The sequence below is a fragment of the Gigantopelta aegis genome, chromosome 13 (assembly GCF_016097555.1).
Source record: "Gigantopelta aegis isolate Gae_Host chromosome 13, Gae_host_genome, whole genome shotgun sequence".
Taxonomy (NCBI): Eukaryota; Metazoa; Mollusca; class Gastropoda; order Neomphalida; family Peltospiridae; genus Gigantopelta; species Gigantopelta aegis.
Genome location: NC_054711.1, coordinates 15,214,979 through 15,241,244, shown reverse-complemented (window position 1 = coordinate 15,241,244; position 26,266 = coordinate 15,214,979). Strand labels below are relative to the sequence as shown.

General features: G+C 38.5%; 1 protein-coding gene across 5 annotated transcripts in view; it reads left to right on the top strand.

Annotated features, from left to right (window-relative positions):
- LOC121387485 (sodium-driven chloride bicarbonate exchanger-like) overlaps positions 1–26,266 on the top strand; it is a 153,560-nt gene that overhangs the window by 94,851 nt on the left and 32,443 nt on the right. For 4 of the 5 annotated variants that reach the window (XM_041518621.1, XM_041518620.1, XM_041518622.1 and 1 more), the window contains 8 exons: positions 1,557–1,705; positions 4,775–4,906; positions 13,031–13,273; positions 13,800–13,946; positions 15,128–15,234; positions 18,775–18,949; positions 23,320–23,453; positions 25,273–25,825. In XM_041518621.1, coding sequence (XP_041374555.1) covers positions 1,557–1,705; positions 4,775–4,906; positions 13,031–13,273; positions 13,800–13,946; positions 15,128–15,234; positions 18,775–18,949; positions 23,320–23,453; positions 25,273–25,825 — 1,640 coding nt within the window. The remainder of the gene's footprint in view (positions 1–1,556; positions 1,706–4,774; positions 4,907–13,030; positions 13,274–13,799; positions 13,947–15,127; positions 15,235–18,774; positions 18,950–23,319; positions 23,454–25,272; positions 25,826–26,266) is intronic. The other variant, XM_041518623.1, reaches the window with a different exon arrangement.

Genomic DNA, 26,266 nt, shown 5'->3' with positions numbered 1-26,266 from the left:
GGGACTCTTTGATTTAGGGGGGCTGGAGGGGTTGATTTGCCTGAAATTTTACCCAGATAAAAACTGCCTGAATTTTTCCCACTGCCCCCCCCGGGTCGTACGCCCATGCTTAAGACTATATGTCAAAATTACCAAATGTTTGACATCCAATAGCCGATGATTAATGAATCAGTGTGCTCTAGTGGTGGCGTTAAGGAAAACACACTTTAACTTTAATAACCCCCACACTTTCATGATCTTGTCTTCTACTTTTCAAGACCTGGGTCCATATTTTCGAATCCATTTTAGCACTATTAAGTAGTAAAACCATTGTTAGCTATGACGTCACTACAGCACACAACATTGTGATGTCATAGCTTATGATGGTTTCACAATTTCATAGCTTATGATGGTTTCACAATTTCATAGCATACGTCATAGCTTACGATAGTTTCACGATTTCATAGCATACGTCATAGCTTACGATGGTTTCACGATTTCATAGCATACGTCATAGCTTACGATGGTTTCACAATTTCATAGCATACGTCATAGCTCACGGTGGTTTCACAATTTCATAGCATACGTCATAGCTTAAAATGATTTTACGATTTTGTAGCACACACCAATAGCATAAGTCCTACCTTACGATGGTTTCACAATTTCATAGCATACGTCATAGCTTACGATGGTTTCACAATTTCATAGCATACGTAATAGCTTACGATGGTTTTACGATTTCGTAGCACACACCATAGCATACGTCATAGCTTACGGTGGTTTTATGATTTAACAGCACACGCCATAGTGACGTAATAGCTTACGATGGTTTCACAATTTCATAGCATACGTCATAGCTTATGATGGTTTTACGATTTCATAGCATATGTCATAGCTTACGATATTTTTAAGATTTCATAGCACACGTCATAGTGATGTCATAGCTTACGATGGTTTTACGATTTCGTAGCACACGCCATACTGATGTCATAGCTTATGATGGTTTTACGATTTCGTAGCACACCCCATAGTGACGTCATAGCTTACAATGGTTTTACGATTTCGTAGGACACACCATAGTGACACCATAGCTTACGAACTCTTTTTAGGATCTTGTATCGCTAAGATAGCTTCGAAACCAATGGACCCTGTATTTCGTTTGAGGCAGGACGTAGCCCAGTGGTAAAGTGCTCGCTTGATGCATGGTCAGTTTGGGATCGATCCCTGTCGCTGGGCCCATTGGGCTATTTCTCGCTCCAGCCAGTGCACCACGACTGGTACATCAAAGGCAGTGGTATGTGCTATCTTGTCTATGAGATGGTGCATATAAAAGATCCCTTGCTGCTAATCGAAAAGAGTAACCCATGAAGTGGCGTCAGTGGGTTTCCTCTCTCAATATCTGTGTGGTCTTTAACCATATGTCCGACGCCATATAACCGTAAATAAAATGTGTTGAGTGCGTCGTTAAATAAAACATTTCCTTCCTTCCTGTATTCCGTTCCTTCTCTGTGCTGCATAACTACCATAGTGGTTTGACAAGCCCCATTTTACGACAATTGATTTCTCATTCACAACAGACAGTCAGTCGCACAGTCAAATCGGAGCAAAAAGCACTCCCAACATGCAACAACTCCTGGGAGCCGGTCAGCACCTCACGACGGACTCGAGTGCATCCGTGTCGCAAACACCAAGCAGTGCCGACATAGTCGAAAGCGCTTTGCACAAGGTATGTGTGTAACTTCCTCCTTTTTTTTTTCTTTTGCATCTCACCGCAGTTTTTTTTTGTTCTGTCCAGGTGAGGACAACACTACAGCTAAAAGTTCTCCGAATATGTTGCACGTTAACGGCGGAGAGGCGATGGAAGGGGGCGTAACTCCGACAAGCACCTCCGACCTAACCGAGAATTCGTCGCACAAGGTAGACTGCATGTCGCTGTGCAGTGTTGTTGATGTTGTGGCAATGTAAACCTCTTCACTCACCAACCGATTCACACCAACCAAAATGTTTTTCGTAGTCACAGAATTTTCTTCCCAGTCTTTGTAGCTGCATCGTGCTATTGATATATTCGAAAATTGTTATATGTTAACATTAAGGGCTTAATGAACATATTTGCATTGTTGAACATTTGAACTTTTTTTAATAGCTATTGGTGCTTTTTCTAGATGTAACATTATGATTTAATGATTAACAGTATTGCATTGTTAAACATTTGAAAAAAGAAAGAAAAAAATTAATAGCTCTTGATGTTTTTTCTAGACGTAACATTAGGGTTTAATGATTAACAGTATTTGCATTGTTAAACATTTTAGAAGACATAAAATTAGTTCTTATCAGGGTTTGATCATGGATATAAAATAACAGTAAGTGTATTTAAAAAATCCCAAAATTAAAACAAATATTGCTGAGCCTCTACCATAAATTAACTAAATGTTTTGACATCCAATAACCGATGTTAAGAGCTCAGTGTGTTCTTTAAAACAAAAAACAATGAAATAAGAAAAACCCTCTGGAACTTGAAGATAATATCAAACCTTGGTGTGACAAGTAGGATAGTGTGTGCTGCTTTAATTTTTCAAATAAACAGTGGATTTGTAAGACATAGATAGTTTTAAATTTCCCACCTTGTTAGTATATTGGAAGACGGTGTTCCCCAAGTTTGAATACAATTTCGTTAGCTAGATACAGTTGGATGGCTTTTTTTGCAAAATAATAAGATGCTTGTGTTGGCTACAGTATCAGTTATCTCCCTTTATACAGGATTATGTTTTTGTTTTCTTGGAAATCAGGATATAAAGACATAAAATTAAGTATTTAAAAATGTGTTATAGTTGACGAGTTTATTCAGTCTAAAAGTAATTTATCTTAGTAAAGATTTGAGTAACCTGATTTTAGAAGGGGGGAAAAAAATGGACACCTGACTTAACAGTCTCAGTTATCTCCCATATGCAGAATAAGAATTTCTTTTTTTACCTTTCAGGCAATGTTTTTTTGTTTTTTTTTTACTTTTTAAAGAAATATTTTAAAAATGTTTAGGTTTAATGTAGTTAACAAGTTTGTTCAGTTTGAGACAAGATTTATTTCCCTTTGGTTCTAGTAATCTGATTTAAAACAACTGATAACGCCCAATTATTTAAGTGTTCTACACAAAAATGGATAATAATAATAAATCTTTTGTCAGCAAACAACATGTTCAGCTTTTTCTGCATCAGTTGCTGATTTGTGAATTTAATTTATTCTTTTATTTTTACATTTTGTGTCAATCACTGGCTTTAAATGCTTTTTTGAGATCATCTTTTTAAGTTATCTTCTTTTTTTCTCAGTTTCAGATTATTCTGTAATTTAAAAATGAGAAACATCTAGTGTTTATCATAATGCAAATTTGATTTCATAATTTTTTAAATATTAACACACACACACACACACACACACACACACACACACACACACACACACACACACCAATAAACTAAACCACAAAGCATTGTTTCTTTAAAAATTATTTCAGTAGTTATCCATCTCTGTCAGGGTGGGACATAACTCAGTGGTACAGCACTCGCCTGATGTATGATCGATCTAGGATCGATTCCCGTTGGTAGGCCCATTAGATTATTTCTCATTCCAGCCAGTGATCCACGACTGGTGTAACAGAGGCTGTGGTATGTCTGTCTGTAGGATAGTGCATGTAAAAGATCCTTTGCTGCTAATCACAAAGTTTAGCCCATGAAGTGGCGACAGCGGGTTTCCTCTCTCAATATATCTGTGGTCCTTAATCATATGTCTGACGCCATATAACCGTAAATAAAATGTGTTGAATACGTCATTAAATAAAACATTTTCTTCCTTCCTTCCTATGTCTCTGGCAGGAAAACATGATTGATAAGTTGCATTACAAATCAAATTGGGATTCTGATTTCCTCATTTTCAAGAGCAGTATTATAAATCATTAACTTGAACCAAGTTTGAAGTTTCTCACATTACTGTTACAGACTAACTGAGAGTCTTAATTTTCAAACTAATTTCTGGACCTGCTACTCACTTTCTCGCATTTTTTTCCAGCTTACAATTTGAGAAGCAGAGAGAGCTTTCTGCACCACAACATTAATTTCAAACCTTGTTTTTTTTTTGTGTGTGTAATATTTTGTTTTATTATCCCTATGGTCCAACATAACCGAGTTGATAATAATCATACGAAGCACAAGTGTAATAACCAGTGTAATGATGTAATTTTTGGAAATGATGTCATAACATGATGTTGCTTCCCCAGTCTTGGCTCAGACTGTGCATGTGGAATATGACATTATTTCGTCATCTCCTTCTAGTTGTAGTTAAAACATTTTGAGACGGTTCTTGTTATTCTAAAACAAAAAAACAAAAACCCAACAAAAATATGGATAATAAAGAAATTATTACACTTGCGTGTGTGTTGTATTGATTTTACGAAACTCTTGTCAGGATTCATGTATTACCCTCGTTCACACTCGGGCAATACAAAAATCCTGACACTCGTTTAGTAAAATCAGTATGACACACAAGCGCATATAATAATCTTTATTTGCTTCCAGCTTACAATTTGAGAAGCAGAGATAGCTTTTTGCTTGACAAAATGAATTTGAAGCCTTGGGTTTTTTTTTATGTGTGTAATATTTTGTTTTGCTTCCAGCTTACAATTTGACACGTAAAGATAGCTTTCCACTCCACAGAATGAATTGCAAGTTGTTGTTTTTTTATATGTGTATAACTATACTCTTTTATGTCTAGATTATATTTTTCTTTCATGTTTGACGTTAATTTTCAGCTTAAGCTTCGGAAAATTTCCTCTGCAGTGGATATTCCGCTAAAATACAAGTATCTCCGCAAGTGTTCATCTGTGGGTGATGTGCCTACAATCAGTGCGGTGTTAAATAAAAATATGATCGAACGCCACTGGGTTTGTGTTACGTTTGATTTTAGCACGCTGCTAAGTTGTGACGTATATACAAAAAGTCACTGGTATGATATACGCGATGGCTGTTTTTCAGTGATGGCTGGCATTCTGGTTGCAGAGTGATTGATACGAATTGTAAGATATATTACAGTCTTATCTATATATTTATGTGCTACAAGTATTCAGTCATGTCGTTCTAAAAATTTAATTTGTTTTCTTAAATTCAGGACAAGCTTAAATTAAATGAAATTTATCTTTAAAAAAATCCTGTAATAAATATTCTCAAGTTTTTTGGTTGTTTTTTTCAACAATAATTTCTACTTCACGATTTTCTGTCTTTGTTTCATTTTACAGTGATGTTTAGAAGAAAAAAAAAAAAAATGAAAAAAAAAAACACACCTAAAAATTAATATATCTACCGATCTAATTTATAATTTATCATTGTTCTTTTCCATCCCAGCCAGTGGTATATCTAAGGCCATGGTATATGCTGTCCTGTCTGTAGGAAAGTATATATAAAAAGATCCCTTGCTGTTAATAGAACAAACGATGCAGGTTTCCTCTGTAAGACTACACGTCTGAATTATCAAATGTTTGACATCCAGTAGCCAGTGATTAAGGAATTAACATGCTCTAGTGGTGTCATTAGACAAAGAAAACCTTTTAACTTTTTTTCTTTTATGGATGGCTATGTAAAGTCTAATACAAATTATGAGTGACCAAATGGGATATTTGTCGGTCAGCTTTAAAATTTCCAAGATTATTCATGTCATCTTTATAAAATGTTCGAAATTTTTCATGAAAAAACATAAATAATACACATTTTTCTTCAAATTGTTATAAAAATATAAATAATACACATTTTTCTTCAAATTGTTATAAAAATATAAATAATACACATTTTTCTTCAAATTGTTATAAAAATGTATTAGACTCAAGTGGTTTGAAACAATAAAAAAAAAGTCATGACATTATATAAGAATACAAAATTTTATTATCTTCATTATTATAGAACCAAATTACAAAATGCTAAGGCTAGTGATCTTAGTGTAATATTAAAAGTACAATGCAGATATCTGATAAACATACAGTGTAGATGCAAATTTATAAATTGCAATATACACACTTGACATTGTTAGTTTGATATTGAAAAATGCAGTTGGACATGTTCATTTTAAAATTCAGAATTGTTAAACTACAATACAGGGGCCTAATTCACTAAACTGTCGCAACTTTGCAATCTCGCAGTGCAGTGCTAAAAGACTTGCAAAGAGGATTCTTTGTTGTCTAGCAGAGCCAAAGAGACCTTTGTGAATTAGTCCCCAGATTTGTAGTGCAAAGTTAAATAAGTTTTATAAAGGGGGAAAAAATATACATGTAATAATACTAGCAGAGGTAGGGTACAACATGAAAGTAGGTACATTTAGAACAAATATGAATTCTAGAATTTGCTGTCTTCATGAAGAAAGAAAAGAAGTTACCACACTATAAGTAAGATGGTAAGAATTGTATATGAATACTTTTGGCACATAAAATGTTCCCAATTACAGGTATGCCACAATTAACAAATAACGGTCTGGGAGTTTGCTATGTACCTGACAAGGTGACCAAATGTTACTGGATTATGAAATAAATTCTAACCATTAACATTGTACTATATACATAACATCTTTTGTTATTTTCCTGTTTCTCTCTCTTTGAGGCGAGACATAGCCCAGTAATAAAGTGTTCGCTCGATGCATGGTCGGTTTGGGATCGATCGCCGTCGGTGGGCCCATTGGGCTATTTCTCGCTCCACCCAGTGCACCACAACTGGTACATCAAAGGCCGTAGTATGTGCTATCCTGTCTATGGGATGGTTCATATAAAAGATCCATTGCTGCTAGTCGAAAAGAGTAGCCCATGAAGTGGCGTCAGTGGGTTTCCTCCCTCAATATTTGTGTGGTCCTTAATTATATGTCCGACGCCATATAACCGTAAATTTAAAAAAATGTGTCGAGTGCGTCGTTAAATAAACCATTACCTTCCTTTTCTCTTTCTTTGAGGTTTATTTATTCTGGTACATGACTCAAAATGATCATCAGTCAGTGTAGTAAATTACAGGATTTCCTAGAGGACAGTTTGTTAGAATTCCAATGGAATGTTGCAGTAGAATTTGAGTTGGAATCTACGGAACTAGTCTTCAGGAATTCTCAGAGGACATATACATGGAATTCCATTGAAAGTTAATTGTATTTCAGCTTATAAATTTGTAATTGATCCACATTTTGAAAAATGGAAAGTTTCATTGGAATTTGTATTAAAATCCATTAAAATGTCAATGAAATTCCTGTGAAATTTTTTCAGGAATTCTCGGAGAACGTGTACATGTAATTTTATTGAAAGTTCACGCACTGAAATTCTAATATCGTGTTATTTGATTTCATTTCAATTCATTCATTTCAACTTATTTTCGTGCTTCTATCCAATTAAGGTTCAAGCACGTTGTCCTGGGCACACACCTCGGCTATCTGGGCTCTCTGTCCAGGACAGTGGGTCAGTTGTTAGTGGTTAGTGAGACAGACGAGGGTGTAGTGGCCTTACACCTACCCATTGAGTCGTTAAAACTCGCTCTGGGTGGAAGCCTTGTGTCCGATGGCTTCACCACGATGCCACCGAGGCTGGTATTTGATGTCGATTGAATTTCAGCTTATATAAGTGTGTAACTGATCCACATTTGAAAAACAAAATGATTTTGCAATTCAGATATCATTAACCTATTGAACACTGTTGGTGATTATACACGATGGAATCAAATTCGACCAGGATGCAAGAAGGAAAGGGTGGGATGGGGGGGGGGGGGATGAAAATGAAGTTACTATATATATATATATATATGTATGTATGTATGTATGTATGTATGTATGTATGTATGTATGTATGTATGTATGTATATATGTATATATATATACTTACTAAATTGTACTTTTTATTTATATTGCTCAAAGGTTATAAAATACATGATTGTATGGATATTGTTGTCTTCCCCACTGGGAGAAAATGGAACAGATTTTCTCTGAAGACGTGTCAGAAATAACAAATGTTTGACATCCAGTAGTCAGTGATTAGTAAGCAATTGTGTTCTAGTAGTGTTGTTAAACAAAACAACTTTTAACTTTCTTGTAGTGCACAAACATTGACAAATATTTACAACTTCCCACTGTTAAGAGTTATGGAATTATTATAAAGATGAAATGATGAAAGACATCTGGATTTTTCTGGAATTCTGAAGTTGAGTACTACCCCCAAAACTGTTCCTGTCTTAATTGTTTTATAAAATGCTCACATTATCCCCATTCCTCCCCGTCCTTATATATCTGTACATACTTTTAAAGAACCAGTAACGTTTTCAAGATTTTTAATCGAATAGTATTTTAATTCCTGTTAGTATAACTGCTGAAACAGACATTGAGTGAGCTTGGGGGTGGGGAAACTACGAAATGTCTAAAATCTTTCAATTAAAGTTACATGATATCAAACACTTTCGTTTTCATCTTCAAATTCCTCAGATATCACGTCCATAAACAGCATTTGCCAATTATTTTGAGAAATATTATGTTCCCCTTTTTAACATTTAGAGGTGTACAGTTTTACGTACTCCTGACTTTTCAGTCAAAAGTCTCAGTTATATAATATGATTATCATAATTATAATTTTAAAGTTTGAAATACCGGGGGGTGGGGGGGGGGGGGGGGGGGGGGTTAATGTTTAATAAATATTTTGTATTGAAAGTAGCACATTTGATTGAAATTAACACTTTCTGTAACAATTCTTTAAAAATATCCCCCATAAATGTACAGTTTTAATAACTAAGTTATAATTTACTTTCTTAACTACAGAATACTCAAAAAGGTTTGAAATACAGAAAGAATATTGTATGATAAATATTTTTGTATGGAAAGAAATACATTTCATGCAAATTAACACTTTCTTTAACAGTTATTAAAAAAATCCACTGTATGCATGTTGATCGTTACTGTTATTATTACTTGATTAACTAATCAACACTTGAATCAAGCTGCTTAATACATAACTCTTGATAATGTCGATGATTAACAGTTTTTGGTTTATGGGTTATTTGGTTCAATTACGCATGTTTTGATTTCAGGGTTCTCATGCAACGACTGATAAATCTCATGTGGTAAATTTGGATGTCTTTTTTTTTTTTTTTTTTTTTTGTTCTTTTGTCCTTGTTTTTTTTTTTTTAAATACTACTATAATTGTATACTCAGTAACATGTTTATTTTTCTTGCATTTTTTTGTATGTTTCAACTCTTTCACTGTTCTTAACATAATTGTGTTTTTTCTTTTTTCTTGTTGCATCTGTATTTATTTAAAGACACTACAACATGATTAAATATTTAATAAATTATGTATTAACTATTAAAAAACATGATAAAATTTAAATATTAAGGCACCTGATAGAATTTAAAACAGCATCTTTGTTTACATATTAAACAGTATGCAAAATATTTAAAATGTTTTGAGAGCATATTTAATTTTTTTTTATTTACAGCTCATAGTATAGTTTTGTTAAATATTACAGGCGCACACACACACACACACACACACACACACACACACACACACACACACACACACACACACACACACACACACACACACACACACACACACACACACACACACACACACACACACACACACACACACTCTCTCTCTCTCTCTCTCTCTCTCTCTCTCTCTCTCTCTCTCTCTCTCTCTCTCTCTCTCTCTCTCTCTCTCTCTCTCTCTCTCTCTCTCACTCATATACATAAACACACAGGTACATGTATATGTAATCAACACATTTTTCAAATTCACCTAGTGTGTACTAGTTTGTAATGAATTTTTTTTTTAATTAAAATCATTTAGAGCAGTGAAGGAGTTATTACATGTATATGTAAGATTTTCCTGTAGAAATTTCCAGTTTACCACATTTTCTATTTATATGTATATATTTTTGTTGTGTACATCTTTATATATTTATCTTAATTGTTTCATGTTTTGCAAGTGGATTCAGTTAAAACAGTTATATTTAGTTGGCTTGTATAGATGTGTAAACAAACATAAATATTATATTTTTATTTTGGCAAAGTAAAATTTGATATTATGCTTCTCATTGGACTTTTAGAAAAAAGGAAGATAGAGACCCTTTGATTAATATTTATGTGGGTTTTTTTGGGTTTTTTACAAGATGGCCACCATATTCTGATGTTCACTGTCAAAAGGCAGTGTTGTTTTCTCAGTTCAGTGTGGAACATTCTAGTTATATTTATTTGTCCGAATGTGTCCTTCCTATAACTGAAATATATTGAAAATAGAGTTATATTTGTAATTGTTAAAAGGATATGAAAACAAAAATTAATACATTTAACTGATTTTTTATAAGTGGATATATTGTGGTATTCAATAAATAACCCAGAATTGTATACAAAAGTTAGTGTAATTGTGTCATTTAAAGCAACGTCCCATGTGATAGCAGTTACAATGAAATTCTGTATAACAAAGAAAGAAGGCAGTGTCCAAATAACAGTATCAGTGCAGAATGTCTACAGGCCTGATTGTGACTAGTAGTACAACTGATCACCAATAAACCTTGGTGCTCGAGTTGTAGGATCGAACCCCATCAGTGGACCCATTCTCTGGTTGGGTGTGGTATGTGCTATCCTGTCTGTTGGAAAGTGGATATAAAGGATCCCTTGTTGCTAATGGAAAACATGTAGCGGGTTTCATAACTGTTTCATCGGAAGACTTTGACTGGTCTATCAGGCCATGGTATGTGCTGTCTTGCATATAGGAAAGCCAGTGCACCACAACTGGTTTATCAAGGGCCATGGTATGTGCTGTCCTGTCTGTGGGATGGTGCATATAAAAGATCCCTTGCTACTAATGGAAAAATGTAGCGGGTGTACCCTTTTGATGTTGTCTACCACATGTTGGCTAATAAATCTCCCCCCCTACCTGTCCCCCCGTTCTAGTTAATTTCTTTCCACATATTGTTTATGACAGACCTGTTTTTACCCCCAGTAACTGGTATAACAATCTGTGGTACATGTATGTTCTATTCTATCTGTGGGGAAAGTGTATAAATTCTCATTGATGCTAAATGTAGGGACTGCAGAACAGGGGGGCCATGCCACCCAGACAATCCCCCCCCCCCCAGCCCCCACCTTTCCATGTTTTTTTGCTCAAAAGGCTGAAAATGAGTCCCAAAATTTTCTCAGCAGGACCATGTTGCCAAATCCCCCCCTCCCCCCCTCCCCCCCCCCCCCCCCCACAAGTTAGGGCACTTTGAACCCCGAAATTTCAACCCACCCCAAAGCCCATCACAATGATTGCAACCACCCACTTTCAAATATACTCTGCGGGTAGTGATGTCATAGCAACAGTCTTTCTCTCTTTCCTATTACCTACTATAGTTTGACACCCAATAGCTGATGTATTTTGTGCTGGGGTGTCGTTAAACACTCATTCATTCATTCTCTCCTATTGCCTGTTTTTTCCTTTTCTCTTCCTTTTTCTTCCTTTTCTCTATTGAAGCTGTGATGCTGTCAGATCAAGATTTTGTTGCAGTTTGCTTTTATCGTTTCATAAATATATTTTTATGGTGTGAACACTTTCACTATTTTTATTTGTGATTTTTAAAATAAATAAATCATTTTATTGTATACTAAATGCTGTTTTTATCTTTTTAAAAATATATTTGTTTCTTATATTTTTTATTGGTTGACCAAAGCTGTTAAACATTTTTAAAAGTAGCACATCTTTTAGTGTGCATAAGGTAAATAATGTAATTATTGTGTTATGTACATGTATTCGCTCTTTTTTTTTCTCTCTCTCTTTTCTTTTTTAAATAATAAGAACATTTTTGTTTGAATTAAATCTGTCATTGTTTCATCCTTCATCCTTCATCCTGATGTGCGATTACTTGCTGGATCAATCATCGTCTATGAACTTTTTTTTATCTTTTTTTTATCCTCTGTCTCAACCATTGCCACCATGACATTTTAAAGACTGTTCTATGTATTATCTGTCCATGGATAAGGGCACGTAAAAGATCCCTTGCTGCGGTTTGATAATAGCCTATTTTGTGACGGCAGATTTTCTCTTATCACCGAACAGGCGGTATTTAGCTCAGTGGGTTGAGTGCTCGCTTGAGGTGCTTGCATCGCAGGATCGAACTACCTTGGTGGATCCATTCAGCTGATTGGGTTTTTTCTCGTTTAAAACCAGTGCACTACAATTGGACAAAGGCTGTGATATGTGCTTTCTTGTCTGTGGGAAAGTGCATTTAAGAGATCCCTTGCTACATTCCTCTGATGACTACGAGTCAGAATTACCAAATGTTTGACATCCAATAGCTGATGATTAATTAATCAATGTGCTCCAGTGGTGTCGTTAAAACTATCACCATCCAGACCAAGTGCCAAATTAATCATTAATAATTAAACCAAAAAGGGGAATAAAAATAAAAACAAAAGAATGCCAAAAACTAAAAAAAAAAAAAAAGAGAGAGTTGGGTGAACAAAAAACCCTCAAGAAACATACTTTAGACACAAAAAGCTGGAACTGGTATAAAATGTGCTGAAGTTTTCTTTCCTTTCTAAGAAATTTTTGTTGTTGAAATACATGTGACAATACATGTATGGTGTGTTAGATGTACCAAATAGTTCAACAATGCTGAGTTGGGTGATGTGATATCAAGATAGCCCTACTGTCAGCAGGCTTGGAGCATGGACCTGATTGAGTTATCTCTTACTGAACAAAGAAATACTGCAGCTTCACCATCCATCTCATTATCACCATCTATATACATATATATGTGATGTCTTAACCAAAATAAAATTATTGACTTTAAAAAAAAACAAAAAAACAAAAAAACATTTACAGGTGAAAATAATCATATGATAGACATCAAACAGCCATATTATCGACACAGAATTAACTAGGTTTATTCATAATATCGAATGCATTGTTGTTGGACCTAATTAATTCTCGGTTGACGATATTTTAAAATGTGCTGAAATCGATGTCATTAACTCATCATTCCTTTCCTTTGTTTCATCATGTAGCCGATATTTTCAGAATCTACACTTCATGAAGAAAATTCGTCCTGGATCAGAAGCATCCAACATCATGGTTGGGGAGGTGGACTACCTCAATCACCAGATCGTCGCATTCGTCCGTCTGACACAGGCCGTGTTGCTAGGCGACCTCACAGAGGTTCCTGTGCCGACCCGCTTCCTCTTCATCCTGCTCGGCCCCGTGGGAAACCAGAACAAATTTCACGAACTCGGTCGTTCCATCGGAACACTGATGTCGGATGAGGTGAGTGGAGAACAATGTTTGCAGATTTCAGCAAGGCTCACCCAGTCCATTGACAAATTAGCCAATTGCTAATTTTTATATAAAGTGGCTACAACATTTGTCTTTTAGTGTTGTTAAAGGTCCATTCATCCAGCCAGCCAGCCAGCCAGCCAGCCAGGCATCCTATAAAAAAAGCCATATGAAAGCCACCCATCCACAATCCTACTTATATACCAATACATTGAATAAACACCCACTCACCCAATCCATCCATCCATCCATCCATCCATCCATCCATCCATCCATATCCATTCATCCATCGATGTCCATTCATTCATTCATTCGTTCATTCATTCACCCATTTGTCCATCCATATTGTCATTATTCATCCATCCATCCATCCATCCATCCATTCATCTATCAAAAACCCATCCATCCATCCATCCATCAATCCAACCAACCAACCATCCAACCATCCCATCCATTGTATTCATGCTGTAACAATTTTAATAACATTTGATTAAAAACTTGAACCCGTTTCTTACAGATATTCCACGATGTCGCCTACCATGCGAGAAATCGCGAAGACCTGTTGGCGGGCATTGATGAGTTTCTCGACCAGGTGACGGTGCTGCCACCTGGTGAGTGGGATCCCAGTATAAGGATTGAACCACCGAAGAGTGTTCCATCTCAGGTGAGTGTTTTCAAACTTAGTATATAGGATCATCCAAACAGGTCAAATGTAAGTATAACTCGGGGATGTTGGTGTGTCGCATAGCATTACTAGGTCACTGCAATCTGCTGTTCATTATTCAGGGGTGGCAATTCTCGGATCCACGGTTTTCCTTTCATGGAACATTGCGTTTCCTTGCATTTTAATCACCCTTTCTTCCAAAATGTGTCAATTGGCACAGATTTTAACCTAGGATTTTGAGAATTTCCGAGACCCCTCTAGATTTCCTCTTTTTTTTTAACAGCTCACCAATTCCCACCCCTGATTATTTTAAATAAATAGAAATTATTATACAAGTTTGTACTGATTTTACAAAAGAAGTGTCAGGATTATTGAGAGCGAGGGTAATACATGAATCCTGACTTGAGTTTCGTAGAATCAGTACGATTCACACGCGAGTGTAATAACTTCTTTATTATCCACATTATCTATAATATTATTTTCATAAATAAGCTAGGACCATGTCAAAACGTTTCAAATGTAACTAAAAAGACGACGACAAAACAGCATATTTTCCAGAATGGGGAAGCCACATTAAGTTATGACGTCATTTCATAAATCATGACATACGTAGGTCATACTGGTTATATTTCCCTGAATATCTTGAACTATGTGGATAATAATACTCACTATTACTAGTTCGCCCAGACCTACTTGTCATAGTTCTAGATAACTGACCTGTGACAGATAAAAGGAAGGAAGGAATGAAGGAAATGTTTTATTTAACGATGCTCTCATTACATTTTATTTATGGTTATATGACCATAGGACCATACAGATATATAGAGAGAGGAATCCCACTGTCGCCACTTCATGAGGTACTCTTTTCGATTAGCAGCAAGGGATCTATTTCTCGTTCCAGCCAGTGCTCTACAACTGGTGTAACAAATGTTGTGGTATGTACTATCCTGTCTATGGGATGGTGCATATATAAGATCCCTTGCTGTTAATTGCCCATGAAGTGGCGACAGCGGGTTTCCTCTCTCAATATCTGTGTGGTCCTTAACCATATGTCCGACGCCATATAACTAAATTAAATGTTCTGAGTGTCGTTAAATAAAACATTTCCTTCCTTCCTTCCTTCCTCTATCAAAACTCCTGGCAGCCGTATCATGTACTTTACCTGTACTCGTGTGTTTTAGGAAAGTCGAAAGATGAAATCGTCCAAGCCTCCGTTACCGAACGGCAAGGTGGTCATAGAGGAGGAGGTGGACGAGCATTCAGATCCCACTCTACAGCGGACTGGAAGGTGAGACCAGCAGACATTGGAAACTGGGGTCGGACGTGACAACATATCACAAAACAGAAAACACACACACTCACATATACACACACTCCTCGGCCTTTTTTCCCCATGGACTTGATGGCTGCCAGAAATATTTTGTTTAGTATCGCATCACGATTTGCTATAAAAGGTTCAGAGATTGCTAGACACTTGTAAATATAAATAGTTGTTGCGAATTAATTTTCAGTCAGTTAACATGTACTTATTTCCGTTATTTGTAGAATATTTGGAGGTTTGCGTTCTCTGATATACTTCATGGCTGTCTTACGTTATTTGTAGAATATTTGGAGGTTTGCATTCTCTGATATACTTCATGGCTGTCTTACGTTATTTGTAGAATATTTGGAGGTTTGCATTCTCTGATATACTTCATGGCTGTCTGATGTTATTTGTAGAATATTTGTAGATTTGCATTCTCTGATACATGTATAAATCATGGCTGTCTTAATGTTATTTGTAGAATATTTGTAGGTTTGTATTCTCTGATATAGACCGGCCTCGGTGGCGTTGTGGCAGGCCATCGGTCTACAGGCTGGTAGGTACTGGGTTCGGATCCCAGTCGAGGCATGGGAATTTTAATCCATACCGACTCCAAACCCTGAGTTATCTACATATATACATCATCATTCATGGCTGTCTTAATGTTATTTGTAGAATATTTGTAGGTTTGCGTTCTCTGATACATGTATACCAAACCCTGAGTGAGTGCTCCGCAAGGCTCAATGGGTAGGTGTAAACCACTTGCACCGACCAGTGATCCATAACTGGTTCAACAAAGGCCATGGTTTGTGCTGTCCTGCCTTTGGAAGCGCAAATAAAAGATCCCTTGCTGCTAATCGGAAGAGTAGCCCATGTAGTGGTGACAGCGGGTTTCCTCTCAAAATCTGTGTGGTCCTTAACCATATGTCTGACGCGATATAACCGTAAATAAAATGTGTTGAGTGCGTCGTTAAATAAAACATTTCTTTCTTTCTTTCTTTTTTCTCTGATATACTTCATGGCTGTCTGACGTTATTTGTAGAATATTTGTAGGTTTGCATTCTCTGATACATGTATACATCATGGCTGTCTTAATGTTATTTGTAGAATATTTGTAGGTTTGCATTCTCTGATATACATCATTGCTGTCTTACATTATTTGTAGAATATTTGGAGGTTTGCATTATCTGATACATATATACATCATCATTCATGGCTGTCTTAATGTTATTTGTAGAATATTTGTAGGTTTGCGTTCTCTGATACATGTATACATCATCGCTGTCTTAATGTTATTTGTAGAATATTTGTAGGTTTGCATTCTCTGATACATGTATACTTCATGGCTGTCTGACATTATTTGTAGAATATTTGTAGGTTTGCATTCTCTGATATACATCATGGCTGTCTTACGTTATTTGTAGAATATTTGGAGGTTTGCATTCTCTGATATACATCATGGCTGTCTTAGTTATTTGTAGAATATTTGGAGGTTTGCATTCTCTGATATACATCATGGCTGTCTTACGTTATTTGTAGAATATTTGGAGGTTTGCGTTGTCTGATACACATCATGGCTGTCTTGTGATATTTGTAGAATATTTGGAGGTTTGCATTGTCTGTACACATCATGGCACATGGCTGTCTTACATTATTTTTAGTATATTTGAAGGTTTGCGTTGTCTGTACACATCATGGCTGTCTTACGTTATTTGTAGTATATTTGAAGGTTTGCGTTGTCTGATACACATCATGGCTGTCTTACGTTATTTGTAGAATATTTGGAGGTTTGCGTTGTCTGATACACATCATGGCTGTCTTACGTTATTTGTAGAATATTTGGAGATTTGCGTTGTCTGATACACATCATGGCTGTCTTACGTTATTTGTAGAATATTTGGAGGTTTGCGTTGTCTGATACACATCATGGCTGTCTTACGATATTTGTGGAATATTTGGAGGTTTGCGTTGTCTGATACACATCATGGCTTTCTTACGTTATTTGTAGAATATTTGGAGGTTTGCGTTGTCTGATACACATCATGGCTGTCTTACGTTATTTGTAGAATATTTGGAGGTTTTGCGTTGTCTGATACACATCATGGCTGTCTTACGTTATTTGTAGAATATTTGGAGGTTTGCATTGTCTGATACACATCATGGCTGTGTTACGTTATTTGTAGAATATTTGGAGGTTTGCGTTGTCTGATACACATCATGGCTTTCTTATGTTATTTGTAGAATATTTGGAGGTTTGCGTTGTCTGATACACATCATGGTTTGCGTTGTCTGATACACATCATGGCTGTGTTACGTTATTTGTAGAATATTTGGAGGTTTGCGTTGTCTGATACACATCATGGCTGTCCTATGTTATTTGTAGAATATTTGGAGGTTTGCGTTGTCTGATACACATCATGGCTGTCCTATGTTATTTGTAGAATATTTGGAGGTTTGCGTTGTCTGATACACATCATGGCTGTCCTATGTTATTTGTAGAATATTTGGAGGTTTGCGTTGTCTGATACACATCATGGCTGTCCTACGTTATTTGTAGAATATTTGGAGGTTTGCGTTGTCTGATACACATCATGGCTGTCCTACGTTATTTGTAGAATATTTGGAGGTTTGCGTTGTCTGATACACATCATGGCTGTCCTACGTTATTTGTAGAATATTTGGAGGTTTGCGTTGTCTGATACACATCATGGCTGTCCTATGTTATTTGTAGAATATTTGGAGGTTTGCGTTGTCTGATACACATCATGGCTGTGTTACGTTATTTGTAGAATATTTGGAGGTTTGCGTTGTCTGATACACATCATGGCTGTCCTATGTTATTTGTAGAATATTTGGAGGTTTACGTTGTCTGATACACATCATGGCTGTCCTATGTTATTTGTAGAATATTTGGAGGTTTGCGTTGTCTGATACACATCATGGCTGTCCTATGTTATTTGTAGAATATTTGGAGGTTTGCGTTGTCTGATACACATCATGGCTGTCCTATGTTATTTGTAGAATATTTGGAGGTTTGCGTTGTCTGATACACATCATGGCTGGCTTAGCGGGGCGGGACGTAGGCCTGTGGTACATTGTTCGCTCGATGCACGGTCGGTGTGGGATCGATCCCTGTCGGTGGGCCCATTGGGCTATTTCTCGTTCAGCCAGTGCACCATGACTGGTATATCAAAGGCCGTGGTATGTACTACTCTGTCTGTGAGATGATTCATATAAATGATCCCTTGCTGCTAATCGGAAAGAGTAGCCCATGAAGTGGCGATGGCGGGTTTCCTCTCAATATCTGTGTGGTCCTTAACCATATGTCTGACGCCATATAACCATAAATAAAATGTGTTCAGTGCGTCGTTAAACAAAACATGTCCATGGCGGTCTTACATTATTTGTAGAATATTTGGAGGTTTGCGTTCTCTATGTACTATATGGCTGTCTAATGTTATTTGTAGAATATTTGGAGATTTGCGTTCTCTCATGTACGTCATGGATATCTTCCGTTATTTGTAGAATATTTGGAGGTTTGCGAGACGACATCCGCCGGAAGTTGCCATTCTGGCTGAGTGACTTCAAGGATGCGCTCCATGTCCAGTGTATCGCATCGTTCGTGTTTCTCTACTTCGCCTGCCTCACCCCGATCATCACATTCGGAGGACTTCTCGGAGACGCTACAAACAACAATATGGTAAATGGTCTCATCTTCATGTATGCAATATGGTAAATGTTTTGCATGCATATACAGAACATGGTAAACATAATGTATTCATATACACAATGTGGTATACACAACGTGGTAAATGTTTTGCATGCATATACAGAACATGGTAAACGTAATGTATTCATATACACAACATGGTATACACAACATGGTAAATGTTTTGCATGCAGATACAGAACATACAAATGTATTCATATACACAACGTGGTAAATGTTTTGCATGCATATACAGAACATGGTAAACGTAATGTATTCATATACACAACGGGGTAAATGTTTTGTTTTCGCATTCACAACTGCCTTGTACCTATTGTAAATTTTCACAGTAATTTACGACAATAGTAAGCTACGCTGCATCGTGAAATGGGCTGTCGTTTGTAGAAAAACATTAAGGTCACGATAGTAGGTATTTACGGCGATAGTAGTGCTAAGATCGCTTCGTGGAATGGGGGGGGGCCCTTTGCTCTTGTTTCAAACTGTTTCCAGATGGATTATGTTTTTCTGGTGACACCTTGGGGTCCCTTCTCCGTATATTCTTTGGACCACCTCTTGTTTTGTCTTGCCCGGGAAATATCCAAGCCCTGATGAGAAAAGAGATTTGAGTATATGTCTAGTATATCCACCTCATAAAAAACATAATTACTGCTTAAACACCAGCGTATATCACCCAGGGTATTCTTTAATTATTCATATATGAGAGATGTACAGCCGCTACACTGAGTCCTCTCTCACTATCCATTAACTCGCTGTCCTGAACAGATAGCTGAACTGTGCATCCAGGTCATCGGGATTGAACCTGGACAGATAGCTGAACTGTGCATCCAGGTCATCGGGATTGAACCTGGACAGATAGCTGAACTGTGCATCCAGGTCATCGGGATTGAACCTGAACAGATAGCTGAACTGTGTATCCAGGTCATCGGGATTGAACCTGGACAGATAGCTGAACTGTGTTCAGGTCATCAGGATTGAACCTGGACAGATAGCTGAACTGTGCGTCCAAGTCATCGGGATTGAACCTGGACAGATAGCTGAACTGTGCGTCCAAGTCATCAGGATTGAACCTGGACAGATAGCTGAACTGTGCGTCCAAGTCATCGGGATTGAACCTGGACAGATAGCTGAACTGTGCGTCCAAGTCATCGGGATTGAACCTGGACAGATAGCTGAACTGTGTGTCCAAGTCATCGGGATTGAACCTGGACAGATAGCTGAACTGTGTTCAGGTCATCGGGATTGAACCTGAACAGATAGCTGAACTGTGCATCCAGGTCATCGGGATTGAACCTGAACAGATAGCTGAACTGTGCGTCCAGGTCATCAGGATTGAACCTGGACAGATAGCTGAACTGTGTGTCCAAGTCATCGGGATTGAACCTGGACAGATAGCTGAACTGTGTGTTCAGGTCATCAGGATTGAACCTGGACAGATAGCTGAACTGTGTGTCCAAGTCATCAGGATTGAACCTGGACAGATAGCTGAACTGTGCGTCCAAGTCATCAGGATTGAACCTGGACAGATAGCTGAACTGTGTTCAGGTCATCAGGATTGAACCTGGACAGATAGCTGAACTGTGTGTCCAAGTCATCGGGATTGAACCTGGACAGATAGCTGAACTGTGTTCAGGTCATCAGGATTGAACCTGGACAGATAGCTGAACTGTGTGTCCAAGTCATCAGGATTGAACCTGGACAGATAGCTGAACTGTGCGTCCAAGTCATCGGGATTGAACCTGGACAGATAGCTGAACTGTGTTCAGGTCATCAGGATTGAACCTGGACAGATAGCTGAACTGTGTGTCCAAGTCATCAGGATTGAACCTGGACAGATAGCTGAACTGTGTGTCCAGGTCATCGGGATTGAACCTGGACAGATAGCTGAACTGTGTGTCCAAGTCATCAGGATTGAACCTGGACAGATAGCTGAACTGTGTGTCCAAGTCATCGGGATTGAACCTGGACAGATAGCTGAACTGTGTGTCCAAGTCATCAGGATTGAACCTGGACAGATAGCTGAACTGTGTGTCCAGGTCATCGGGATTGAACCTGGACAGATAGCTGAACTGTGTGTCCAGGTCATCGGGATTGAACCTGGACAGATAGCTGAACTGTGTGTCCAGGTCATCGGGATTGAACCTGGACAGATAGCTGAACTGTGTGTCCAAGTCATCAGGATTGAACCTGGACAGATAGCTGAACTGTGTGTCCAGGTCATCGGGATTGAACCTGGACAGATAGCTGAACTGTGTGTCCAAGTCATCAGGATTGAACCTGGACAGATAGCTGAACTGTGTGTCCAGGTCATCGGGATTGAACCTGGACAGATAGCTGAACTGTGTGTCCAAGTCATCGGGATTGAACCTGGACAGATAGCTGAACTGTGTGTCCAAGTCATCGGGATTGAACCTAGACAGATAGCTGAACTGTGTTCAGGTCAGGATCAGATTGAACCTGGACAGATAGCTGAACTGTGTGTCCAAGTCATCGGGATTGAACCTGGACAGATAGCTGAACTGTGTGTCCAAGTCATCGGGATTGAACCTGGACAGATAGCTGAACTGTGTGTCCAAGTCATCGGGATTGAACCTGGACAGATAGCTGAACTGTGTTCAGGTCATCAGGATTGAACCTGGACAGATAGCTGAACTGTGTGTCCAAGTCATCGGGATTGAACCTGGACAGATAGCTGAACTGTGTGTCCAGGTCATCAGGATTGAACCTGGACAGATAGCTGAACTGTGTGTCCAAGTCATCGGGATTGAACCTGGACAGATAGCTGAACTGTGTGTCCAAGTCATCGGGATTGAACCTGGACAGATAGCTGAACTGTGTGTCCAATTGTCATCGGGATCATGAACCTGGACAGATAGCTGAACTGTGCGTCCAAGTCATCGGGATTGAACCTGGACAGATAGCTGAACTGTGTGTCCAAGTCATCGGGATTGAACCTGGACAGATAGCTGAACTGTGTGTCCAAGTCATCGGGATTGAACCTGGACAGATAGCTGAACTGTGCGTCCAAGTCATCGGGATTGAACCTGGACAGATAGCTGAACTATGTGTCCAAGTCATTGGGATTGAACCTGGACAGATAGCTGAACTGTGTTCAGGTCATCGGGATTGAACCTGGACAGATAGCTGAACTGTGCGTCCAAGTCATCAGGATTGAACCTGGACAGATAGCTGAACTGTGTGTCCAAGTCATCAGGATTGAACCTGGACAGATAGCTGAACTGTGTTCAGGTCATCAGGATTGAACCTGGACAGATAGCTGAACTGTGTCCAAGTCATCAGGATTGAACCTGGACAGATAGCTGAACTGTGTGTCCAAGTCATCGGGATTGAACCTGGACAGATAGCTGAACTGTGCGTCCAAGTCATCGGGATTGAACCTTAACCTTTAGACTACTGGATTAATTTGTGAGATAAATGGTATCTAACGGCCACTCATGTATTATTCTCTATTTATCCTGCAGCCAGTTTGTACTGACAGATTATGAGGACTGGTTAAAGGTTTGTAATAAACTGCTACTAATAGATTATCACTTGTGACATGGCTTAACCTTTAGACTACTGCATTAATTGTTTTACAAAAACCACGTTGAGTGGGTAAAAGTTTATAATATCACATATATTCACTTAAATGTTTTATAAATATATAAAATAAAGTTCATATTTGAATCGGTAAGTATTATTTTTGTGGGTTTTTCTAAAAAAAAATTATATTTTACATTAGTTAATGTTGATTAAAATTAGGCAAAAAATAAAAACAGTTGTTTTTACTTGGGTATTTGTGGCCAGCTGTCCAGTATTTATGTTCATTATTCCAATAACTGGTTTTCTGACCAGAATTTGTTTTTTAGAAAAAGAACTTCGATTCATATCCCAATATTTCGTGATTTTCGTGGTTGGTAAAACAAACAAATTTATTATCAAATTAGCTGTTACGATTAGCTATCGATCCTTGAAAGTGACCGGGACATGCTGTCATTGTTGTCAAGCAAAAATACTTGCATGCATGTAGTGTCAATAAGTGTTTGCTGTTTTATATCCGGTGAGTGTCATGTGCAAAATGGCAGGAAATATGAATTGGGGAATGCACCATATACAGTGTACAGTATGTCGACAGGCGTGACGTCGGGCGAGATATCTCGCCTGCAGTAGTTAGAAGAGTGGAAATATGAATTGGGGAATACACTGTATACAGTGAACAGTATGTCGACATGCGTGACGTCGGGCGAGATATCTCGCTAGTAGTCAGAAGGTTAATTAGATATAGGTACAAAAATGATTTATGAATGAAACAAATTAACTTAATTACTGCCTATTGTTTTCAGGCAGCTATGGAGAGTATATTGGCTGGTTCAATCTGTGGAGTAACATATGCATTATTTGCTGGGCAACCACTGACGATTCTCGGAAGTACTGGTCCTGTGCTGGTGTTTGAGAAGATTTTACACTCGTTTTGTATGTGAGTTATTCGCGATATTACACACCTTTTTGTAGGCGAAATGTAGATAGTGGTAAAGCGCTCGCCTGATCTAAGAGCAATCCATATTGGTGGGCCTGTTGGCATGTTTTCCCATTCCAGCCAGTTCACCATAATCGGTTTAACAAAGGCCATGATATGTACTTTGGCCTCAATGGTGTTGTGGTTAACCTTTAGACTACTGGATTAATTTTTAACAAAAACCAAATGTGCTAATACCCCTATTTTCTTCAGTTACAATAACTGAGACTACTCCCATTTCACCAAATTAATTTCTAGCCTTGACCAATGATTCACAATGTGCTAATATTCCTTGCTTTCTCTGTTCTCTCCAGTGACAATGACTGGGACTACCTACAGCTGCACCTGTGGATCAGGGTGTGGACCGCAGTTCAGAATGTACTAATATTTCCTCTTTCTCTTATCCCTCCAGTGATAATGACTGGGACTACCTACAGCTGTGGGATTTGGACCGCGGTTCAGAATGTACTAATATTCCTTCCTTTCTTCTCTTATCTCTCCAGTGACATTGACTGGGACTACCTACAGCTGCGCCTGTGGATCGGGGTGTGGACCGCAGTTCAGAATGTACTAATATTCCTTGCTTTCTCTGTTCTCTCCAGTGACAATGATTGGGACTACCTACAGCTGCGCCTGTGGATCGGGGTGTGGATGGCAGTTCAGAATTAGAGAATAACTAATGAGCTACGAGGAATTACGGATTATCTGTCCCGAGTGAATTAATGTTGTAAACCCGAGCCTCTGGCGAGGGTTTTACAGCATTAATTCACTCGGGACAGATAATCCGTAATTCCTCGTAGTGAGTTGGTTATTCTCTTTATTACCCATTGTCAATCTTTAACGATTTTAAAAGTATATTTACGTTCTCGCTGCTGTAACAACTAACAAGCTCTACCAGCCATAACAATATATTCATGCACTCCGTTACCGGTGCACACTCAACAGTATCCACCAAAGAATAGTTCCAAAAAAAACAGTCAAAATAATAAAATAAAAACATTTTAAAACATTTGTACATATATTTTGATTTTTAATTCCGTAAATGTTCGTATCGTAAAAAAATATTTGAAGTTTGTAGTAATAGTTTGACCGATGAATGGAATCATGAATGAACAAAAAGTAGTCCCGGCAGTATGTAATTGCCAATCAAATCTTGTCTTTTTAAAGCCAGCCAATCAATGACTGTAGAAGCAATCTGCACACTGTGCACAGATCGAAAAAATATTACCCCGTATATCTGAGCACATATGAGTAATAATGTACTAATATTTCCTCTTTCTCTTATCCCTCCAGTGATAATGACTGGGACTACCTACAGCTGTGGGATTTGGACCGCAGTTCAGAATGTACTAATATTCCTTCCTTTCTTCTCTTATCTCTCCAGTGACATTGACTGGGACTACCTACAGCTGCGCCTGTGGATCGGGGTGTGGACCGCAGTTCAGAATGTACTAATATTCCTTGCTTTCTCTGTTCTCTCCAGTGACATTGACTGGGACTACCTACAGCTGCGCCTGTGGATCGGGGTGTGGACTGCAGTTCAGAATGTACTAATATTCCTTCCTTTCTTCTCTCTCCAGTGACAATGGCTGGGACTACCTACAGCTGCGCCTGTGGATCGGGGTGTGGACACGGTTCAGAATGTACTAATATTCCTTCCTTTCTTCTCTCTCCAGTGACAATGGCTGGGACTACCTACAGCTGCGCCTGTGGATCGGGGTGTGGACGCGGTTCAGAATGTACTAATATTCCTTCCTTTCTTCTCTCTCTCTCTCTCCAGCGACAATGACTGGGACTACCTACAGCTGCGCCTGTGGATCGGGGTGTGGACGGGTATATTCCTGATGCTGATCGTGGCGTTCGACCTGAGTGCGCTGGTGCGCTACATCACGCGCTTTACGGAGGAGAGCTTCGCCGCACTCATCTCGCTCATCTTCATCTATGAGGCGTTCATCAAGCTGGGCCACATCTTGGACTACGCACCCATCAACTTCAGCCCGAACCAGCCCATCAACTATGAGTGCTTCTGCGGTCCGAGCAATTCGACGCTGGCTGGCAACGACACCGTGAATGTCAGCATGGCAGTCACGCAGCCGCTGGTTGCGTACACGATAGCGATGAACACGACGACGAATGTTACGAACATCACCAACTGGAGCGCCGTGCCCAAGGAGGATTGCGTCGAGATGGGAGGGGAGTTGTTTGGAGCCGGGTGCGACACGGTGAAGTACGTCCCCGACGTGTTTCTTCTCAGTGTGTTGCTCTTCCTCGGCACGTTCACGCTCGCTATGGTTCTAAAGTCTGCCCGCAGTGCATCCTTCTTCCCAACTCTAGTAAGTGGTGGTTTTATTTAAATACGTTTTTTTGTTTTATATATTGAAGAAAATGATGTAATGCAATGATGTATTTAAGAATGGAAACAACCCCTTTTCTTTTTGTTCCTCTTTGTACGGGGGCGGGACGTAGCCCAGTGGTAGAGCACTCGCTTGATGCGCAGTCGGTTTGGGATCGATCCCCGTAAGTGGGCCCATTGGGCTATTACTCGCTCCAGCCCAGTGCACCACAACTGGTACATCAAATGCTGTGGTATGTGCTATCCTGTTTATGGGGTGGTGCATATAAAAGATCCCTTGCTGCTAATCGAAAAGAGTAGCCCATGAAGTGGTGACAGCAGGTTTCCTCCGTTAATATCTGTGTAATCCTTAACCATATATCCGATGCCATATAACCGTAAATAAAATGTGTTAAGTGCGTCATCAAATGAAACGTTTCCT